Genomic DNA, 16,228 nt, shown 5'->3' with positions numbered 1-16,228 from the left:
ACAGAAATACAACTTTAACATGGAATAACTTGCGATGTACGTTTTTTTGTTAAGAAGACTAAGAGTAAAAGATGTTTTACATGACACATTCTACCAGTGTCCAAAGTTTCAAAGTGTTTCGTTAAGAAAATACTGGTGCCCCGTTTTGAAATAGATCCGTAGCACTTGCCCCAGCCCCAATCAGAGCTGTCTTGAAACTAAAACTAAATGTACTTTGATTTATTAGCATCTTTTACAGCGATGAGAGCGAAGGATGAGAGAACATTATTGAAGCAGATTAGAATGTTGATACAGTATTCAGGTAAGAGAGATAAAAACACACAGTATAGACCCAGAAAAAATAGCTTCCTAGAACCAATCAATACTATGGGTAAGCGCCCTCTTATTTGTTAATGCTTTAGCTAGGCCCATTCTCGCGAAACATCCCCACTTTTCTACAAACCTACACAGTAAAGGGATGAGTAGTACCTCCTTCATCTTCACTTTTCTCTCCAAGTCTTGTCGTTCTTACCAGTAGTCCTTGGAAGTTCTACTAGCTCAATTACTCGATTGATAGAGGGTTGCCAGCGCTTGATAACATTCCAGATGTCAAACGCCCACCCAGTTTTGGTCTTCCCCTAACACAGGACAGCAGTTCCGTTAAAAAGAAAAACGATAAGCTATGGGAGGAAATGTGTCTCACAGTACATTTCTGCATATCATCAACGACAACATACCCGCGTGGGGACTGTTGGCAGCAGATGGACTGCCTGACCAGAGGAACGCGTCCATTACATAAAAAGCAAAACGGCTAAGCTTCAATATGATGGGGCGACAAGACGGTCAGGCGATAAGATAAGATGGAGGCAATATAAGCGTTCGGCACCTCTGATCGACCTTGCAGGGATAAATTCCTCTCAAACCGTTTCTAGGTGAAAGTGTTTACCATCTCGTAATTTCGCACCAATTCTCAAGCAGCCTTATCAGTCCGTCAGCCCCAGTACCCCATGACGCTATCCAGCGGCTGGACTGGCATCCCGGTGCGGCAAGCTGCAAAACTGATTTGTCTGGGTTAACTTTTGCTCCTGTCACCTTAATAATTGTTTTTAGCATAGGCACAACTTATTAACACTTCCCAACAGACAGAAGATCATACAATTTATGGCGAGAAATAATCGATTAAACGAACTTCTCTACTTGACTTGTACTTATTTTACCGAGCCCGAAAGAATAAAAACCAAAAACGATAGAGGCGAGATTTTAACTCAGTAACGAAATATTGCCTGTCATCTAATGCTTCATCCCAGATTATTATTATTATTGGACAATCAGCGCCCTGCTTAATAAGCGGATTACAAAATTCATCAGTTTGCTTCGAGATAATCATGGAAATGAATTTTATGCATAGTCTACAGAAGAGCTCATTAAAAAAGAAAAAAAAAACGAGACGAAAGGAAAAAATTAAATGTGGATTACATGTAGCATCGAATAGTCGGCAATTTTCAACAAAGAATAATTTAAACGCTATATTATATCTATTTTTTACGAAACTGTGGGTAGAATGAACTATCACAACGGACTGAGATGGAAGAAATCCCAAATGATATCAATAGCTGAATCTTTTCACAAGTTTAAATTACATACGTATGAAAACAATGATCAAATTCAGAATATCCTAATATAAACAAAAGAATGTTTTTCATTTTCTAGTCACATTTTCATGTTCAATTTTGTCTAGGGATATAAACTGCTCAGTTAACCCCAACTACATAAATATATAGAAACATGTCCCTTTCTATGACTCAATAAACAGTAAGTTTAATAACCAGAGCAAAACCATCCCTCACAACCTATTCACTACATAGTCTTTCAAATAAAAATGTTCCCCTCCCCCTACTTGTAACTATGGCAACTAAGTACTATGACTTGAGTTGAAAACAGTTTTATTCTAAAACTATAATTTCGATATAATTATCAACGACTAAAAGCTGTTTTAGCTATATGTATCCATACGAGATACGAAGTATTATTTCTTTGTGTTTACGTATGAAATATTATTTACCGCCATTAGGGATCAAACGTCTGAAACCGCAACAAGTTTCTTGAAAATAAAAAAAAATAACGTGAGAAAGCTGAATGTTTTCTCGATTACATTGGTTTCTGATTCATAAGGCTATTTTATCAACATATGAACAATCATTTTTCGTTTACCTCGGGACAGAAAATTCTTTTAACTGCAAATCACACCTCAGCATATTTGAACCGGTGTACCTTAATAGCAGTTTTTTTTCTTCTTCATAGCTATAGAACAGAGAGAGCGATACATTCTCCTTCAATTTAATCTAGAAAAACACTCCTCGTCAATATATGTAATCACACAACAGTATGACAATTGTTATTTAACCAAAAGTGAACTTCGACTAAGCTGGAATGCAACCGATTCCTTTTGGAGATATTGAAGTCTAGCTACATTACCTAACAGGTTTCATTCTGGTTTAAACGGTATTTCGAAGCAAATTTGCAACTACTTCTAGCTAGTCAATCGACTAGCTAGAGGCCCCCTCCAAAATAATATAATATCAAGGCACAGAAGTTGTTATTCTGTATCTGACAGTATTCTACTAAAGATAGTACAGTGTCGAGTCTTAATAAGCGTAAAAACTAATCACATGTTAACAGTAGAATTACAGTTAAAAATGTGAGAAAAGAATTTTGAAAAAGTCTGAAAAATCTACAAACGAACATTGTTTATAAGATCCTAAAAACATTTAACACCAACGGAAATTCATTTGAATGACACGAGTTAAAAGCTCCGGTTACGGAATCAAAATCTCAATTATTAGAAAGTGAAATCAAGAAATCAAATTCAGACCAAGTGAACTAAATATGTAAGAGTGTATATGTATCATAATGGCTTTAACCTCATGTTGGGGGAGGTTAAACAGAGCTAAACTACATGGACAAAGCAAACGGTGTTCAATAATTTGAGTAATGCCAAAGATTTATCAGCGGTCCAAAGTGGACACTTAAACCGCTACAAAAAAGATAATTAACAATCAAGATATGTTACTGGTGAAATTTCATAGATAATCGAATGAATAACGAACGAGTTAAATATTTCACACATTTCCATCTGTCAACGAAAACTGTTTTTCAATATGAACCAATATATATTAAATACACACATCGCAATTAATTTTCAACGAAAATACTAAAGAGATTTAGCGTTAAAGTACAATTTAGTTAATTAGGCAACCCATCTTTATTTGCTGTATGAAACAGCTTTCACAGAATTGTGTGTGAGAGAGAGAAAATGATGTAGCTTTCTTGAAATCGTAGGTTCTGCTATTTCTGAGTCTTTAAAAATTGACAAAATATTTATATTATTAAAAACAGGTTTCAATAAAGAGAAAAAAGTGGCAAAACATAATTTTCTTACAGATTTTTGTCAATTTTCGTACAGGATATATTCCAATAATAAGAAATATATGGCCAATTTTATACAGAAAGGGGAGGGTGTATCGTCAACTAAATCGACATTAGTATATTACCGGTACTTAATTCTTAGAAGGAAATATGAAGTTCAACTAGAGTTAAATTGAACTCGACATCTGAGAAATATAAAATATGTGGCACATTACAATAAAAATATGACTCATATGAAACAATTCATCTAATTCCGGTACATTAATTTTTCCAGAAATAAAAATTGTCAAACCTCCCTTCTCAAATTAACCGGAAACTGTTCCTTGGGTGCTGGAACATTTCTTAGAAAGAAGCTTTTATCCAATATTTTTTCCCTTACATTAATTCTTATAGGTCAGTTTTTCCTTTTTTTAACCTCAAGTCAACTTTGAGCAGATTCTGATTAAAGGTGTACTAATCGTCATTTTGACTGAGCAGATTTTGGTCAAAAAGTATACGAATAACATCCGCCAGTAAGGGGTATGTTATCCTTTAAGACGACAGGATGTCATTAGAAATAAAATTAGCTAATTCTAGCAGGTCAAAAATAAGAGAGATTCAGTGAGTTGTTCTTTCATTTTGTTATTTACATAATCTCACGCACTGATCAACTAAAGACAAGGAAGCAAAAATACAAAACACTATGAAACTTTAAATATGCGTATATACAGAAATAGTCTATCAATGAAGTTGCCCACACACCCGTTCCAGTATTGTACATTATATACCTATGAATATATAGAACAGTGTGTATAAAACACAATGACGTCGTGAAACTTTAAACATTATAAATTGTCATTTTCTTGCTTTAATATTCTACAGTACATACGCATTTTATGCGTGCAAACATGTGTACACGTTATTTACACATACATAAAGGAGCGGCAAGTATACGTAAAAACATATATATATATATATAAATTTAGTAAATGGAGTAAAACGCATATGTTAACTGAATACTCCATTTACTAAATTTATATATTTACTCAAGTACCCAAAATAACAAGGGGTTTCTACCTCATAAACAGGAGTTACACCACAGTCATTTTGTGATCTTTGCTACCCTGGTATTTATTAACCAATTTATTTTGTCCGAGTTAATTATTAACTAAGAGAAAATAAATACATATAATAAAATATATATATATATATATATATATATATATATATATATATATACACGCGCGTGCGTTACGGTTGATCTAAACATTTAATAATTAATCGGTGTAAGCATTTAGAACGATTTACAAAGCATTATACACCGGTAGCTTTGTCGTTAAATTTGTCAAATAATTTCTATTCGAACGGGAGTGAAAGATAGAAAAAGAGAAAGAGTTACTAAACGATGTTCTCGACAATACGACGAGAACAAAGATGGCAATACAGCCAGCCGTCTTCACATCACTTTCCCGGCATCTGCATTCGAGCATTTCACATTATAAAACTTGAATAATGCAGTAAAACTTAAAATATACGATTCAGAAACTTTTCAAAAATGTTATGAAGGATTTTTTTTTTTTGGTATTTAACGATGTATGTAGAGAAAGAGAGAGGGGGGGATAAGCTAGATTCTTCTGGAGAACATTTTAAAAAATAACAAACAATAAAACGACCCCTGCCTTATGACATGTCCATTGGTAAAAAAAATTAAGTCACAATATAATATATAAGTTAAGTGGGTCCTACGAGTGATTAATAATAATTATTAGAGGCTCTCAATAAAAATGACCTCATTGTTACTGTTTCAAGGAGTAAATAATAATAGAGTTGCCACTTGTATCGCTTACCTTGATAATTCTTCTTGGTAGACCAGCCATTGATCAGAAATAATGTAAAAAAAGGGGGATAAAAGGCCTCGTCTTTCTAATATCAGTTTGTCTGACTCTCTCTCCAAGCACCTTACTACTTTAAGATGGCGCACAGCCAGCATACAGAGCTAGCAACACCTCAAAAAAAAAAAAAAACTTCATTCTATTTTTATATATTTAAATATATATCTATATCTATTTCTCTATATTTCAATTTATTCACAATCCGCTTAGTTGCGTATTTGTTATTGGTCATTTTTTTTTTTTTTTTTTTTTTTAGAATATTCTTCCCCCCCTATTCCCGCCCTAAACAGTGCGTTCCATTCCGATCCGAAATCAAAAATATGTCCGGTTTCGTAGACTCTTAACATAAGAGTGATGGCCGAAGGAGGTGAAGAAGTGGAAGGAAAAAACACTGCCTACATGCATATGAGGAAATGAACCTCTTACGTTATCGATCGACCTGCTAAAAATAACAGCTAAATTTCCCTGAATCCACATCATACCATCTTAAAGCATACATGATGTATGTAGCCCTGGATATAGTATGTGAATATAAGATGTGGTAGCCATGATTGGAACCCTTTGGTCACAGGTTTGTTTCTGTTTCATTAGAGCTGCCCTGGGGCAAAATAATAACATATACATGCCTTTTCAGACAAGGTACGCTCGCCTTGCTAGAAATATCAGCCGATTCTCCCTAAATCACACTCAAACTTCTTTTAATACAGAAGGACAGGTTGCATAGTTGTCCCTAATGTACAAAATACGGGATGTTCAAAGCTGGAACGCTTTTGCTCAGAGGTTCGTTGGATCAGGACGAACCTTTGACTATAGAACGTCTTCGTTTTTTTTTTGTTTTTCATTATTGAAAGCTAAATAGAAATAAATAATATCAAAACTTTTAAATATATTGAAAACATTTTTTTAATAAGCTTTTATTTAAGAGATAGAAGAGTGCAAGATTTGACTATCAAATAGTTTTGATAAAGTGTTTGTCGTTTAACCCTAGGTCATCATTAACTCAGGAGACCAAGGCATAGCAGTTGTAACAAATGTTATATACACGCACACACACACACATATATATGTGTGTGTATGTATCGAGGGCGATTTGGACGCTGTTTCAAATAGATCGAGCGACTTACACAGATCCCTTGCTAACTTGCCGAAGAGTCTCTCTTTCTTTCTCTCTCTCTCTCTCTCTCTCTGTGAGGGAACGACTAACGTGTTAAACAGAGTAGAACAAAAACAAAATCTTAGCGAACCGCGCCTGCAGACCGGTTTCAATACACGTGAACATACTTTGTAGAACGTATGAATATTGAATCTCAGCCTCCTTTCGTATAAATTATATAGATATTAGGCAATGAGCGCAAGAAGACGACAATACAGGATGGACACGTTTGAACAAATGTTGTATTTAATACTTAAAAAGAAAGGAAAGATATGTATATGTGTGTGTGTGAGTAATCGTCCGAAGATCAGCAGAGTATCGATTGAAGTTTCAATTTGCAATAATTTATATCATTATTTTCAGTTTTCGTTTCCTTGTTTACACATGCACACCCACATAATACATATATACTAATGTGTGTGTGTCTCTCTCTCTATATATATATATATATACATGCACACACACACATGGAGTGAGAGGTTTATCTTTTTCTCGGATGGGAAGCTAATTCCAGGAAATTGACTGCTATTTTTAGAAGATAAGCGACCGCGCCAGGCTCCCAACGTTAGCTCGTGTAATCCTATTGTTTTTTTTCTTTTGGTCCTTTATACTTCCATTGAGATAGTTTTAATTCTTCTATATTAAATCAATTGTTTGACAGATACTTTATTTTATTACCCCTGGAAAGATTAAAAGCAAAGTTGACCTCGGCGGGATTTGAACTCAGAATTTAATGTGTGTGTGTATATATATATATATATATATATATATGTACACACACACACACACACAGCTTTATGATATTTTGCTTAAGATGGGAAGTGGCGATAGTAAACATAAATACCCGAATTCAGTGTATTACTTCTCATTCAACATTGAAAATTCATGTTAAATGCATTTTCATGTAAAATGCTGCGCATATGAAGATCAGTGATACTTCAACTGCGCTTTATATGTATATGTGCGTGCATGTGTGTACGTAGATGCGCGATGCAGGATAGGAAGTGTTTATTCTATTGCACGTGGTTTTATTAAAATGTTTGCATCTACTGGCAGTTTCTGCTAACATTTTATTTATTCGATTATTTTCTTGTTAAACTAAAATAAATTTATCCTATCCTATTTCAACTTACTGAGATGTATGAGTGAGTGTGTGTGTGTGTACACACATATTTTATTATTTCGCTTAGGCATAGAGGTGCTAATAACCTGGTGGTAGAATTCAATATACATATGCTTCCGAACAAACCGTCAGTCGAGTACAGAAGAGTAACAAGAAATCAAAATGACAAGGGAATAAATATTGTGAACTTCATTAGCTCACAGTTGTTTCTGCTACATGGTGCAATGCACTCATAGTCAAGTGTTTGTGTGTCACCCTATAACTTCATCGGAGTTTCAAAGATAAGTGCAATTATATTTGGAAAAGCATTTACATTTATATATATATTTACACAAGCACTCAACATTGTGCCTTATAGCATAAATAGTTATAAGCTAATGAAGTTCATGTCATTATTTCTTATTCCCTTGTCATTTTAATTTCTTATACATATAAATATATATATTCATACGTGCGTATATATACAGTGGCGTATTAGTGTATATTTGTCTCAACTATTTTAAACGTTTCTTTGATGTAGCAGAGTGTTTAAGCTGCTCTTGCCTATAATTAAAATAAGCAATATAAGAATTACATCACTATATTCTCCCAAAGATTAGGGTAAAAGTTCATTACAATTCACTTTTAATGCGTTAAACAAAAGTAACCTATATAGTTGTTAGGTATTACATTATCTGTATTGACCAGGCCTAGCCATTATCATCCCATCTTTTATATTTGCTTCTTCATCCCAGTTACACTACGTCCAAGATTATCCAGTATTCCCCATTTTACTAAGATGGTAGGGTTTGAACTCAGAACGTTAAGGGTCATAAATGCTGCGAGTAATTTTTTTCCGACACTAGCAATTGTACCTATTCAAATATTTTGTAGGGTAGGGTATTTGCTTTACTTTTGCTTACTGAAATCAATGTTTGACGTTATCGCAACTTTAACAGGGCACTTTTATGAACCGTGATAGTAAAACCTAGCAAATGGAATGTAGCTTGTTTTTGTTATTTTTGTTTCTTTAACTTAAACTTTAAATTTAATAATTTCATCTATATTAATATGTCATTATTTTATATTTTAATTTATACGAAAGAAAAAAAAATTATGTAACAAATGTAGAACGTTTAAATAATTTCATATTTTGTTTCACTTTTGTTTACTTTTTTACATTAATCATTGACGGGTCAAAATGAGCAAATAAAATTTACTTCTTACCCACGAGCTCAAAACATGTTTTAATAGGAGCATATAAGCCTTATTTATCCCTTATGTACTACTGGTATTTATTTTATCAACCCTCTGAAAAATAAAAGACAAAGTCAATCCCATCGTGATTTGAACCCAGATATTGAACTAGATACTATAAAACATAACACAGTTCCGTGTTTTATTATCTAAACTAACTCAATTTTGGTTTTCTAGAAAATTCGTAATGACATAAATCTGATCAAATGACATCTGCAATGTGATCGAAAACGTTAGGCTGAGATGTCACTTGGTGTCAAATGACATGAAGCCGAGTTGCGATAGCAATCACTCAAACATTTGAAGGGGTGTATTTGCAGAGAGAATGGAAGAAGAGTTGAGGAATCAGATACTAATAGTCACCCTAAACTCTCATTGTTCCCGGGTATTCATTTACATTATTAAGGAATTGATCCATCCAGTGATGAACTAAAAACATTACGAGTTACATTTATTTATATGATTTATCAACTTGTTTGTTTTGTTTTTATTTCCTGTTTCCCGCTAACTCTAGTGTCTTTTCTTCTATTCTGCCTGCTGATGTTTCTTGTTTGCCTTCACCTGACAGTTTTAACTCTCTCTCTCTCTATCTCTCTCTCTCTTTCCACTATTATGATTGCTTGCTTCGCCCCCTTGGGGACGTTAGCAGGTTATTAACACTGGGCGGTAAATGTCAAACGGGAGCTCAGGGGTGTCGGGTGTTCAGAGGAGTTTTGTTAGAAATAAAGTATTTAAACCAAATACTAAGTTAGATACATTAACAAAAAAAAAAACTTTATCAGAATTAAAATATGAACAGGACATGCTATCAGTGAGGAAAAACATGATTGATGTACTAAAATCTGATATAATTTCATTATATAACTATTCGCCTTCAGTAATTTCCGTACAAATTTAACATAGGAGGCACAAGTCCTTTCAAATACCTTGATAAGATAGTATCAGAAAATATAGAAAAACATGAGAGGAAGCGTTTGTAAAACTTCATTCTGTGAAAGATGTTGAGTTGCCAAAACTACTGATATAGATCAATGCTTAACTCTGGTTTTTCTGGTTTCTGAACAGTGAGCAGCTGATAGGCAGCCTGTTTCTAGTCTGCTTAGAGGGCTGTAATGCTGATTATATACATAACGAAACGAATAAATTAACTTAAACAGAAGACCTTTGAGCTGGTTGTGCAATATCCTATCCAGCCTAGCTATGGCACTTAATTATTTTGATTTATAAACGAATGAATGGGTTAGGGGATGTATAATGCAGTCGTTCGATCTGCAAGAAATAGTAGCTAGATCGTTAGTAAGAGCACGTTGCTAAATATAGTCCTAATATATATGTATAGTTGTGTAACATGTTGCTCAATTTTAGAGGTATTCTGAAATTACTAAAATAATATTAGTTATTGAGTTACTACTGACTTTTCTTCTCCGCATAAATGTTTGTTGTATTAAGTTCACTCAACCATAATTATTGTTTTCAGGCTGATGACGTAGCGGAGTAATTAATCTCAACTGTTTATTTTTTAAGATGCTCATTTTTGTGCTTACTCGTGTATAACATTGTACATTTACTTATTAATTCTTTCGCCACCACTACTGCAAGCATGGAGGTCCAGTGACAAGACCATTGACGTCAAGGATCAAGTACAGATCAAAGACTGCAGTATTTGATTTCAACTTCATACAATGACTCTGGTATTTACAAGATATGTATACTCAGATTCAATCAAAGATAAATTTCTCGTTTGTTCTGCACTTAAAATGATACCAAGGCTTTAGATAGTTTGGTAAAGATTTCATCTTACATGGAATCAGGAAATCTTTTGTAAGACAATGTCTGTGGATGTTGTCAGTGGTGCAGCTAATACAGGATCAAGGAGAGTGACTGCTCACCACTGAACACACTTTTCAAAATTGGCCCCTATTCAACAATCTTTTTAAACTCTAGTTCTCTTGTGCGATAAAAGTCAAATCTTTTTTTTTTTGTTTTTTTTGTTAATGGTGTGGCCTTGGAAGAACTTTCTGGAAAACTTTATTTGAACTGTGTTCAATCTCCTGTGATGTGTTGGTGGCTGCTGACATCTGAAGAACCAACACAAACCCTGACGTCATAAGCTTCCGACATTAAACGATCTGCCAAGTTGTAAGTTTCATACATAATGCCGTTGTTACTGAAACATAAAATTAAATGAATGTAGAACACAATTACGTATATTATAATTAACTAAATATTTCGTGTAATATAAGAGAAATTAGTTAAAAATTGTTTGGTATGTGCCGCGGTGCCTTTTTTTTTTTTTTTCTTGTGCGACCCGGGTTGTGCCACTGTGTTGTACAAATGGAGTATCAGCAATGTGGGGAACAAAATCTAAATTTCAAGTTAGTAGGTAAAAAAACAGCCAAAATGAAAGACAATCATTCAATAACCCATTGTTAGGCCTTAAAAACACTTCAAGCTTCACTTGGAAAGATTTTGGACCATGCAATTCAAATTGTGAATTTGTCAAAATGAGGAGCCTACTTTATGCAGTTTGTCACTTGCTTCTTTTACATACAAATGTTTGGTGGCTTTCCAAAGGGAATGTACCTATTTGAGCTTAGAGATGAACTTAAATTATTTTTTGAATTTCAGGATAAGAAAGAATTTTTGTCTGACTGAATAAGGAAGGATGGATTATGTGCCTTCCTATCTGGTTGATGTTTTTGAACAACTGAAAAAAAAAAAATTGAAACTTCAAGTGCAAGACATGAATACAGACACTATTAAATTCTTTGAAAGCTTTCATGAACAAAATGGAAAATGTAATGTTTCAGAAACTGTTACCAATTCTTGTTGCTAGTGGTGAAGATTAAGATCTCCTAAATTTATATATATAACATTGTGCAGTCTTTGACAGCACTAACAAATTAATTCGGTGATTAGTTGAATTTAATTAAATGTAAAACCCATGTAAGTTCACTTTTTAAAAGTTCTTGATGATTGCTGATATAAATTTCTAGAGCTGAAGTGTGATTCAGAAGCAATAATTCATGTTCAATAAGAAAATGATCACAAAATTCTTGCTTTTGATGTGTGATTGCTGTCCAAAATTGACAGAAATAGCTATTTATGCCATACTTCCATTTGTACCAACATTGTTGTGAAATAAGCTTTTCAACTTTGTTGTAAATGAAAATGAAGCAATGAAGAAGACTAGGAGTTAAAAGTTTTCTATAATGTCCCTTTCTAGTACTCTTCTATGTATCCAAGAATTTGGTCAATAAAAAAACAATCACAAGAAAAACAAAGAAAATAATTACTTTTCTCATTGACCGTAATCTTCATCAGAATAAAATAAATTACAATAGCCTGGCATTCTATCAAACATTTTGTTTATAGAAGTATGCTACAGTAACTTCAGTCTTTAAAGTAATTAGTTACGAACATATGTATAACAAAAAAACTATTTTTATTTGAGTTTTAAAATCAACATTTCTATTGCTATTAAATTTGTAAAACTCCATTATGAAAATAATCCAAGCAAATGTGTATTTCAGTATTATGTGTATATTATTTGGAATGTAACTTTTGATTCAGAAAATCTTGGAAAATTAGGAGTGATATTCTGAAATATAGTGAAAAAGATCCATGGAGAAGAAAAAGTTTGAGAAACACTATTAAAGAGGATAAAAACAAGATTTCAAAAGAATGACGTTAAATCCAAGATCCTCATAGGAATACCTTCCCTTATAATACCCTATTAAACAATCTGAAGTCCTCCATTCTTGGGAGTTATATAGGGCCCACTTTTTTTTTAGAGAATTAACTAACTTAGATTATTAAGAACCTCTACCAACACTGTGATGATGATGCTTATTTGAGTCAAAAACATGTTCACATCTGCCTTACAGCTTGAAAAAAAAAAACAGATTTCCTTTCCCTTTAATGGCATGTGAATTTTGGAGAATTTTTGCTTTGATTACATGAGATTTTCTCCCCTTCTTTTTCAAAGCAATCTGCAATTCCCACTAGGCAGTTGTTTACTTTCTCTTGAAACAAAGATAATTTCAATAAAAATTTTGCCTTGTATAGCATTTAGTATTCTTTTCTTTGTCCTTGCCAATGACTTTTCTCTCTATTTCTCTCTCTCTCTCTCACACACACACACACACACATATATGTATGTAAATACACACACACACACACAAACACACATATTTATAGTAAATACTAGTGATTAAAATCTAAGCTGTATCGTTATGAAGCACTTCTGTGAATCCCAGTTATCAGTTATATGTATGTAGATGTTTTATCTTTGAGGAGAAACCTATCCATACAAGTTGAAATTCCTGGTCAAGTATATTAGTTGCAGAGTATGGATATATTAAAGCAAAGACTGGGATTTATGGTATTAGATTTAATTCTGTAGTTACAATTATTTCAATGCCATATGGGAAATACATTTTATGAACATAGATATTAATATTTATTTCTTTATTGCCCACAAGGAGCTAAACATAGAGTGGACAGACAAAGGGATTAGGTTGATTACACTGACCCCAGTGCGTATCTGGTACTTATTTAATCGACCCCAAAAGATGAAAGGTAAAGTCGACCTCAGTGAAATTTGAACTCAGAATGGAGCGGCAGATGAAATACCACTAAACATTTCACCTGGCATGCTAACGATTCTGCCAACTCGCCACCTAACATAGATATTAATATTAATGATATGATCTTCAGATGATGAGCCTCACAGACCCAATGACAAATGACCAAGTTTTTTAGCAATTTGCTGTGCTTCAGAAGACACATCAAGCTAAGTGAAATCATAGTCGTGGCCAGTGCCGGTGACATGTAAAAGGTACCTAGTACATTCTGTGGAGTGTTTGGCAATAGGAAAGATATCCAGCCATAGAAACCAAGCCATAACAGACGAGCCTGGTGCAGCTCTCTGGCTTAGCAGCTCCATTCAAACCATCTTACCCATGCTAGCATGGAAAATGGACACTAAATGATGATGAATATAAACATAATGGGTTCATAGTGGAGTGTTGAGAAAGGATCTACAGACATTGGGACTCACAGAGGGGATGGCAGGGAACTGAGACTGCTGACAGTTTCTTGTACTTGAAAAAATACGTCAAGCTAAGTAAAAGCGTGGTTGCCCTTGCAACCCTCTCCAGCTGAGCATCTCTAATCTTGTGGGCTCATAGGTTTTGGTGCCACATAGAAAAGCACCCAGGACACTTTGTAAAGTGGTTGGCATTAGGAAGGGCATCCAGCTGTAGAAACCATGCCAAAACAGACAGGGAGCCTGAACAGCCCTTCAGCTGGTCAGCTCCTGTCAAACTGTCCAACCCATGCCAGCATGAAAAACAAGCATTAAATGGTGGTGATGAGACATTATTTAGAACCCATTTGCATTTCATTGGACTGAATTTCAAAAATGTTATGTCACTGTCTCTTTGCTTTGATATCACATGATAGCTATAAATTAATGCCACTATCTTGCAAGCAGTGTCCTTTGTTCCCAAACTTCCATGAAAACATGTTTGGTTAAGGGGAAATATTACCTTACTGGGAAACAAGTGAGAGCTGCCAAAAGGAAGTCCATCCAGCAGCAGAAAATCTGCTTCAACAAAATTCCATCTGGCCCATGCAAATATGGAAAAGTAGGTGTAAAAGCAATGAGATGCTGACAAAGATTTTATATATATATATATATACACACACACACATACAAAGAGAGATAGACAGACAGCTATATATATCTATATATATATAAAATTGAGAATGTGTGAATCCCTAAAACTCCAGAACTACACAACCAATTTCATTCAAATTTTACACATGCCTTACTTGGTCCCAGTTGTGTTTTAGTCAAAAAAGAATTTTAACTTCTTGCATACTTCCAGCCCACAGCAACATCATATCTCCTCCACTATTTAAGTATTACGTGTCAAAAGTGAAACAAAAACACTCGTGTCATTCGAACCGGAATCTCAAAAACATTGTTATTATTAAATTTATGCATTTCTAATCAATTTGGAGATATTTGCTATCGAGTTGCAGATTTTTAACAATGCATTTGGTGATTATTTGCTTTATTTCTCAGGCAAAATTTGCAACTTAGAATAAAAGAATAAAATTATTAGTTCATTCAAAAATTGATGAGCTTTGTTTTTAGTGATGACTTGAAATGGTAAATATTTTTTCTAACTGTATTTGCTCGAAAAAACATACTTTTCTTTATATTAAGCAATTCATTATAATTACTTTTATGATGTGCCTAAATAAAAACCATCGTTATAGATCAGCACTTCTCAACCTTTTTCGCGATTTGGCTTCCCTTGGACATTGAAAATATTTATTTCGGCTCTCCTGTGTTGATGAAAAATTTAATCCAGCTTCCCATGTATCTGAGATAGACTGGCCGGCCCATGACAAATCTGACAAAAGGGGGGACCCACAGAACTACCAGCTCACGAACTGCATATGAAAGTTGGCGCGCCAATCATGCTGCTAAGGAATTTAGATGCTTCAATAATGTGCAATGGTACGCGGATGATTATCAAAAAATTGTGCTCCCGAGTTCTGTAGGCAACAATCTTGAATGAACCAGCCGTTGGCTAAGACATACTTGCAACTACCATGTCCTTTACCCACTCCAATACGACCTACAAGTTTAAACAGATGCAATTTCCCATCAAACTCTGCTTTCCCATGACAATCAACAAGGCGCAGGGACAATCAGTGCAAGCGGTTGGTTTAAATCTGACAGAGCAAGTATTCTCACAGGCACAACTGTACCTTGGCTGTCCCCATGGTCTTTCTATTTGTGCACCCGAGGGAAGGACGAGGAATGTTGTCTACCAAGAGGCACTCCAATGATTACGGCAACTTGAGCTGCTCCAATTTCAACTCTGCAATTTTTTCATCGTCCTGCTAGCCCACGTAAGTCCAGTCTTGCTTTGCTCTCCTTACTAACTCACCATGACATTCTTTTTTTTCTACCAAGACATTTCTGAACATAACTGTTACATGTTAAGTAATATTGGACTAGTATCAAATTTATGTAAAGTTATTGTCATTATGTGTAAGCCATAATATAAACAGATAGTACGTTTAGAGCTGAATCTCATACTTAAGCTGTCCTACTTTTTAGATTCAAGTATATAATATTTCCAAGTCCAAAATTTGAAATCCTTCCAGTTCCAAGCATTTCAGATATACTTTCATGTTTACAAATGAAAGAAGTCAGTACATTAAAGAATTTATATTTATTAGGAATCAAATGATGATTGTTTGTATTACTACTTGAAGTTTCATGCACATTCTACACGCATGATCAATCAGGCAATATAAGGCAAATGAATGAAGCTTTACCATTATACAGTATAAACTCCTGGCAAATGTAAAAATTAAACCCCCAACTTTGCTGCCTATAAACACCGCAAATAC

General features: G+C 34.2%; 2 protein-coding genes across 5 annotated transcripts in view; one reads left to right on the top strand and one right to left on the bottom strand.

The window, feature by feature from the left end:
- The window catches only part of LOC106877211 (ubiquitin-conjugating enzyme E2 N), a 50,281-nt gene extending 38,210 nt beyond the window's left edge, over positions 1-12,071 (bottom strand). For 2 of the 4 annotated variants that reach the window (XM_014926063.3, XM_089353864.1), the window contains exon 1: positions 5,232-12,071. In XM_014926063.3, the coding sequence (XP_014781549.1) occupies positions 5,232-5,261 (30 nt within the window). In that variant the 5' untranslated portion in view covers positions 5,262-12,071. Of the gene's footprint in view, positions 1-468; positions 493-1,455; positions 1,480-5,231 lie in introns of those variants that run through there. The other 2 variants (XM_089353865.1, XM_089353866.1) reach the window with 2 other exon arrangements.
- The window catches only part of LOC106877207 (uncharacterized), a 38,279-nt gene continuing 34,026 nt past the window's right edge, over positions 11,976-16,228 (top strand). The window contains exon 1 of the mRNA XM_014926056.3: positions 11,976-15,721. The gene's annotated coding sequence lies outside the window, so the exon portion shown is untranslated. The remainder of the gene's footprint in view (positions 15,722-16,228) is intronic.

Source organism: Octopus bimaculoides, chromosome 6 (assembly GCF_046866305.1).
Source record: "Octopus bimaculoides isolate indiv1 chromosome 6, ASM4686630v1, whole genome shotgun sequence".
Classification (NCBI taxonomy): domain Eukaryota; kingdom Metazoa; phylum Mollusca; class Cephalopoda; order Octopoda; family Octopodidae; genus Octopus; species Octopus bimaculoides.
This window is presented reverse-complemented; position numbering and strand designations above follow the sequence as displayed.